Source organism: Hesperophylax consimilis, chromosome 7 (assembly GCF_061612785.1).
Source record: "Hesperophylax consimilis isolate HC1 chromosome 7, BYU_Hcon_1.0, whole genome shotgun sequence".
In the NCBI taxonomy this organism is placed as follows: domain Eukaryota; kingdom Metazoa; phylum Arthropoda; class Insecta; order Trichoptera; family Limnephilidae; genus Hesperophylax; species Hesperophylax consimilis.
This window is the reverse complement of record NC_142842.1, coordinates 1,357,014-1,364,779: the sequence shown is the minus strand read 5'-3', so window position 1 is coordinate 1,364,779 and position 7,766 is coordinate 1,357,014. Positions and strand designations below refer to the sequence as shown.

The window sequence follows — 7,766 nt, the reverse complement described above, 5'->3', positions numbered from 1 at the left end:
TAATTATGTAAGTTTTATACTATACAAATATGTTTAAATATGGAATAAAAAAAGAGTTTTAATGGGCAGCTAAAAAATCTCTTTTAACGATGTTTTATTTTAATTTTATATTTAATCATAATAGCATAGTATATAGGGAATGTCATGCCATATTTGCTTCAAAATCACAAAATCAAGAAAAAATTACTTCTTTGATGGGCTTTATATCTCATAATTTAAAATACAAGTAAATAAAATAGTACCTACATACGCTTGCCATATATTTGCTTTAACTTTTGATTAAAAAAATTATTATTCAGTTTGGTTTGGTATTTTGGCCTAAAATCCAAATCTTAGTTTTGTATGTAAAAGGAAATATTAATTTAAATGCACGCTTTTTTTCATCTTCTCCGACGCACAATTGTTTCTTGTAGCAATTTAGTTGAAACGAATTTTAATCGAAACTATTTCAATAATTTATGCGTACCTACTAATAATGAAGCCGAAGAACACTTACAATTTCACCCCAGTAAATCTTTTAGTAATATTATTTATATTTTTTGAATGGGTAACTTTATAATCCCACAATGTTATCGTTATGTAGATTTTTTCGTAATATTGCAGTCAAAAATCGCCCGCTTCACAAAGTTATTATATCTAAAGAAAATTCAGATACCCTTTGGACCTTTGATCTAAGAAAATCATAAAATATTTATTTTCTAACTCATTCCGCGCCATTCTTCGAACAGTTCATACTGAGATCATTTGGCACCATCTCATTGAGCAGCGGGTTCTGATGCGCATAGTCCTTAACACCTCCATACAGATTTGCACTGGCGTTCCTCGAATCTTCCTTCCCACTGTGCGAGGTCAGGTCGATTTCGGCATCACTGTCGTCATCTGAACGATCGCTGATGTTGGCTACAACACCTCTATCAATGTTATGTTGATACTGGCTTTCAAGACTGTACTGATACATCTTCGGAGCTAGGCTCAAATCTGTTGGAGCCGGACTGGAACAGTTATCTGGTCTTGATAGGATCCCATTCAAAGAGAAGTTTGTTGTCATGGTTTTGTTTATTTGGTGGTCATTCCTCACTGGCTGATTTTGTTGCTGTTGTTGGTAGTCAATTCTGGGGTGTTGTTGATCGCTTGGTTGTTTTTCGTCGTATTTTGACTTGGGGGAGGGGAGTTGGGGGTGTGGGTGTTGGTGGTAGGAGTCTCTGGGGTGGGTGGGGGAGTTATGTCCTGATTCTGATGGCGGTCTGTCTTCTGATGATGGTTTGTCTGGAGGGGAGGCGAGGCCTTCTGGGGAGCTCATGTGGCCAGGTCGTCCTGCGGATAATGTGACAAACAATTTATTTTATTTAACAGCTGATTGCTTTGTGGTAATTTATGATTTCACCTTATCTCTCATAAAATACACAAAAAGATATAGAGGTTACAAACGGAGCTCTCAGTGGCAGTATTACATAATTTATGATTTTTGGATGGGTTGTTTGGTTGATGTTTGGAAAACGCAAAGCTGTCCGAAACGTTGGCTAAAAAATGAGTGAACTAACAAAATAAACTTTAGTTGGTAAAATAATTGAAAATTTTATTTTATTAATTCTGGAATAAAAAAAACTGAAACAACATTACTATGCCGGCTGGAAAAATCAAAAACACTTTGCAAAAACAATTTGAAGCCGTGGGGTGAGGGGAAGATGTACGAAAAATGCCAAAACCTACTTAAGTTTTTTAATGACCTATCCCATTATGTACTATTTTGCGTACAAATCAATTCAAAAGTTAGTCAATATGGCTGACAGGCAATTCCCCTCACCCTAGATTTGGCTTCAAAATCGCACTAATCTCCAGGGCTTTTTAGGTCACACAAATAATAATTTAACAATATGCACTGCTCTAATAATGAATTAGAAATTTTTAATACCTGATTAAACACCTTTAAAAAGTTTTACCATTAATCATATCGAATAAAAGAAGATCTATAATTATTATACGAATCCGTTAGTATATTACTTGTTTGCGGGATTTTATGGTTTAAAATTGAATGCCAAAACCTATTGTCTTATTCCATATATAAAGAAAAGTACAACATACACCCAACACAATATTTAATCACAACGGAGTTAGTCATAATGGTATGTCTATTATAAAAATTACAAATAAATACGGTCTACGAACATTAACTTATCTACTCTATTTTTATTAAGATGTCAATGCATATAAAAAGTGAATCAAATTGCACCACTGCACCTATTCAAAAATGCTAAAGAACACGAATCTTAACACGAATACTGTCTCTAAATATATATAAATATGCCTATAATATGATGCTCCAAAACATGCAATTTTAGTAGGGTTTTTAGGTAACAAATTTTTCCCTACCGAGAAAACACAAGGCCTCTTAGTCTAGGTAAAAATTGAGGCCTTATGACGCCGTTCTATTCGTATAAAGAATATTAACTTTAAATTCAGTAAATATCATGGAAAATAAGAAACTAGAAAATGAAGAAAAAAAAAGAGTATGTTGCATGTGTCATATATGTATATATATGTCAGTGTATTTTATGTATTTGTATTGTAGTTAGTTTCAGTTTTATTCTTCTATCTTTATTTTATATATTGTGTTATCTCGGTTTATTTGAGCTTTAGTGGAATTGACCTACTGATATACTGCTTCTTCAGTTTAGAAAAACATTTTTTACTACAATACATCTATTTTATAATGTCTGGAGTGGACAACTATTCCAACCTCCCCAAATGCCGATCTGCTAGGATCGAAATTTATTTAGTATATTAACTACTATAATGTTATCTGATTTCAGAGAAATGCGTACTGTGTTAAATGCATTGTCATCGACAACGAATCTATCTGCGGAGTTTCAGCTCTATCGGATGTCGGGAAGCGGGTTAATTTTCGCTTCCAAGATATGCATTCATTCATTACCGAAAACAAAAGTAAAAAGAGGTAATATTGTGATAAAGCCCTATATATTAATGACGGGCAATATTTATTAAATACCTACCAAGTCATTAGCACAGGTGCCAATATTAAATTGTTGTTTATGTACCCACTTACGTTTTCTACTTTTCCATTTAACTTATTTGTCATTCAATTTTGACTAGCTTTCACTTAGCTATTATTACTATTACTCTACATTTACATATTATGTAAGTTTGGGCATCATGCCTGTTTTATTAATTTAAAATAGTGTGTGTTTTTACCCATCATCATGGGAGGGGAGGCTAGTCCCAAACAGCGCATTCTCCAGGCGTCCTGCAGCAACTGAAGGCGGGCCTGCTTCCTCCACTTAGCGCGCCGGTTCTGGAACCACACCTTTGGAACAAACAAGTATTTTCATTAGATAAGTCGATAGGAGTATAAATTTTACCATTTAAATTGTACGAACAGGAGCGGATTTGTTCTTGAAGACCTGGGCAGATCCAAAACGCATCGAGCACACACGGGGGAAATCGAAACCTACAAAAACTACATTAATATTAGTAAAGACGACGCATGGTGCTAAGCTTAATAGTTATTGGTATCCGGTACTTGACGGTTACACCAAAACTTAACGCTGAAAACCTCATTAATTTATCGGCCTCCGTGGTCGAGGGGTAAGGCTCTCGACTAGCAATTCAAAGGTCGCGGGTTCAATTGCAGGCGTATGCATGTAAAGTTTAGTTGATTTGTGTTATTTCACAATTAAACAAAACAGACAGTGCAGTTTTGAAGGGCTATTACATAATTACGTTTTATTCATCAAGTCCTGAAGATGACATCAGAAATATGATGGCCCTTAACAGCACACATTGATGAAGGCGATTGCTGATTACAATACAGTTTAAATACTGATTTTCGGCCGCATCTTGGCACATCTCGACGGGTATAGCGGCGATTTACTTCAGTTATTCCAAGGTGTGAGGCCGATGTTTCAAAATATTTTCCTTCAGGTAGCCTCACAGGAAAAAGTAGCAAATTGCAGCCGGAAGGCCCGCTGGTGGCGACGAAAGAAGGCCATTTTCAAGAAACGTGCGGACGGCGAAGACCTGGTGTTGTTTGAACTAAACCTTGGTAACGATTAAAAACGGCACGACCCTCCCGACACAAAAAGAACCTTCCCAGGTTCCTACCTCACGGGATGTACCAGCCCTCAAAAGTGCACTGTCAGTTTTGCTGCTCCCTGTAGTATACCTACTTGCGGCACGTTCCAGAGTGGAATATACTCTCAGTATCGCCCTGGTGTAAGACTACCATTCAGAAATGAAACGTTGCTTGAAATGGCCGTGTTTGGTGACCAGATCTCAATAGCCAGGTATTTCCCCAACTTCACCCACATCTCCTTTCCCTCCCTACTACCCTCAGCCTCACAAAATTCCTCAATTGGGGATTCCATAGTCTTACTACCTCCAGACGGTTGGGAGCAGTAGGGACTCTTGTGCAGAATTCACATTAAAAAAATCTTAAATATCGGCCCTAAGAAAATCAACGTGTTATATACACCACATACATTTTTATATCGTTTGTATTTTTATCAAATGATTCCCTAGCGTGTACTAACCCCACTGGGTAAAATGTATTTACCAAATATTTCATAGAGATATACCGTTGATACTTGGTACCGATCGTTGTAATTATTTATATAACCTTTTAAAATCTTTACCTATTTGCTCTTACTTTCTGAAATAATATCAATAAGAAGTTGAAACCTTGTAATAAGATCAACGAAAATCACATAATATAATTATAGGATTTTTGAAGATGAAATTATTTATTTTAAAAATATTTGCCGCAGGATCATTGCTGTATGTTTCTAATGTGTGTAAAATTGCGGCATCTATCAATCAAACGTTGAAACAGAGCAACTACAATTTTCAAATAAATAATTATTAATTATAAAATAATTTTGCTACCTACCTAAATTAAAAGTTCATTGAACTTGGATATTTTTACGCGGGAAAACATCTCCAAAACACGCACACGGACAAAAATGAGGACAATTTTTCTATCAAGATACTGTTAAAAATGTGACAGCATGACTATTTCCTAAAAGAATATAAGTTATTCAGAATATATCTGAACACGTGTTCACGCAGGTGGCCTTGTCCGAATAAATATAATAGACAATATGCAAAAATATTATAATGTTTAAGAACGCATCTCCCGACTTCCTCATAACATATTCGTGCTTTAATGATAGTTTGTTCTGAAATTTGTCAATTCAGTCGTTATAGGCCTGCAGTCCCGTTTTTAACAGGAAAACGTTTAATTTGATAATTTTAATAAAATAACAATATTTCATATCAGTTAGTTTTCTCCGTGGATCCACGCACCGACAGCCAAAAATAGTATGTTTAATGTGTTAAGGCGATGCACTACGTCGTGTAATATTTTAAATTGAATAACAACACTTACGTAGATGGCGATAATCCGCCTGTTTTGATTTATGCAAGAAAAAAACAGGGCCAAAAGGTGCCTTTTATTTTATTTTGTGGATGTTCAGGCATAAATATTTAATTTTTTTTCGATTATTTTCTAAATAACTTAATTTGCCAAATTATACGATAAAATCATAACCGAAAATGGGTTCGCAAGTAGGAGATTTTGAACTTTAAAGCAGTTTTCATAGGCCTTATACATTATTTTTTTCTGGGCTTATAAAAAGAGGTATCTAAAAAATACTCGATTATTTCAAAGGCCAGGATGTATTCTACTCGCAGTATTTAATTAAAGCATCTGAAACATTTCTTGGCGACCACATTTTCAAACCAAAAACACATGATTTTTCATTACTACGTATTGCATCGCCTTAAGTTGTTTGATAAAGAAAGAAAAACAGAACACTACAAATAAATTATTACCTACCTACTTTCAATTGTCAATATGAACTATATTCATATTTTAGCACGTAAAGACTATTATTTCACCTCTCCGATATGGGAACAATTCATCGTTAAAATTTAATATGCAAGAAGCAACCTTGAGATAAGTGTGTGTAAAGAAAGTTAACATATACTTATTACTATTCGTAGTACATGTTTAATACACCTAGCTATCCAAGCAGGGGATAAAGAAGTGAGAGGAGAGGGATAAATTGTCCGGAGTATCAACTGTCCCGGTGGTCAACTGTCATGGGATCAAGGAAACTGATTGTTTACCTCCTTAGTCATTTACCTCAAATCTCTACTTAAAAAAATAAACAACAAATGTAGCATTTCATTATTATGAACGACTCTAGACCAGTATCCCTGCATATTCCTGCATACAGTGTTTATTAGTATACATATTTAAACTAAATAACAAATGTATATTCTCCTCGTTATTGCTGGATCTAGAGAGAAAAAGTTTATAATCACATTTTGAAAATAACAATTAGATAACTAGGGCGGTTTAAGTCACTATCACAGGGCAGTGTCATCATGAATATGCGCAGTAATTAGCCTGGTAGCGGACAAGCAAAAGTGAACAGGCTGCGTTTGAATGAATTTGTGCACACCAATAGTGTTTGGAACACCCGCCCGCAGTCCCCTTTTACCCCGAGGGATGTAATTTCGTCGGAATTCGAAAGCTATATTTTTGAATGCAGATCGATTACCGAAGAGTTTTTCTCGGATTTTCTAAATTATTAAGTAAAATATGTGATGCAAAGTAGTAATTCTGTGAACAGTAAACCTCGCGTCCAAAAATATATTTTTTAATTTTCTCTTATTTAATAAATCAATACCAAAATTTCCTCTGAAATCATAAGATTTTTAAGTTGGTACTTAGATACATATTATAAACCACAAATATTTTACGTAACATTTTTTTGTCAGGTAATTATAAAATTTGTTCAAAGAAATGTAACCATCCAATGACAATTCTTTTTTCAAACTTTCTTCAAGTCGATAGGTACCATGCTATTGATTATTCAGATTTGACAGCTCGTAGTAAAAAGGACGATCATCTGAACCCTGGTGGGGTAAAAAGGTAAGATTCTATCATCTTGATCCAGAACTGGAACGTAACAAACAAACTTAAAGACAGATAGAAATATTAGAACTGCCAAATAGTCGATATAAAACAGGACTTCGTTACCTTCAGTCTACACCTAAGATATTGTACAAAACTGCAAGTTGTTGCAGAAATTCAATTATAACATTGTCATCAAATGGCCATTTAGAGCTATATTTGTTTTTTTGATAGTTGAAAGGTTCCTGTTAAAGTCCATTACATTCTCTGCGGGTTATGCAGATCATTATCAGATCAGGCTACAAGCTGTGATTGAGTGATGCAAGTGTTACCTGAACCCTCGCCTCGGACAGGCTGATCCTCAGAGCCACCTCCTCACGCAGGAAGACGTCGGGGTAGTGGGTCTTGTGGAAGAGTGCCTCCAGCTCGTGCAGCTGCTGCGGGCTGAAGGTGGTGCGGTTCCTGCGCTGCCTTCGTCTCCCGAACATATACTCCGTCAGCAGCTCGCCCGGCAGCGGTGAGAGGAAGGGACCCGCCATCGCACCACCACTCACCCAATCCCACAACAGCCCTTTTCGTGTCTTTCTGTATCTATTTTTATTAATTTATCCGTAAAAATCAAAGTTAATCAGACCAAAAAATATCTGCAGTAGTAGATATTTGAAATTTTTAATTTCCACAAAAAACTTAATTTATGGAAAAGCTACCTCAAATTTAACAAACTTTGGTTACAGATAAACTACAGCATATTTGTCGAGAAAAACTACTGTATATTTAAAGAACTTTGATTTTCAGTTAAACTACAGAATATTTTTGATTTTGATTGTCA

At 35.3% G+C, this 7,766-nt stretch overlaps 1 protein-coding gene across 1 annotated transcript; it reads right to left on the bottom strand.

Annotated features, from left to right (window-relative positions):
• Nucleotides 1-703: 703 nt before the first annotated feature.
• LOC149422114 (uncharacterized) lies at nt 704-7,476 on the bottom strand. The gene is made up of 3 exons (XM_089633529.1): nt 7,270-7,476; nt 3,211-3,322; nt 704-1,314 (listed from the first exon to the last, which is right to left on the bottom strand). Exons 1-3 carry the CDS (start codon nt 7,474-7,476, stop codon nt 704-706), a joined length of 930 nt encoding a protein of 309 aa, XP_089489655.1.
• Between the last annotated feature and the right edge of the window lie 290 nt (nt 7,477-7,766).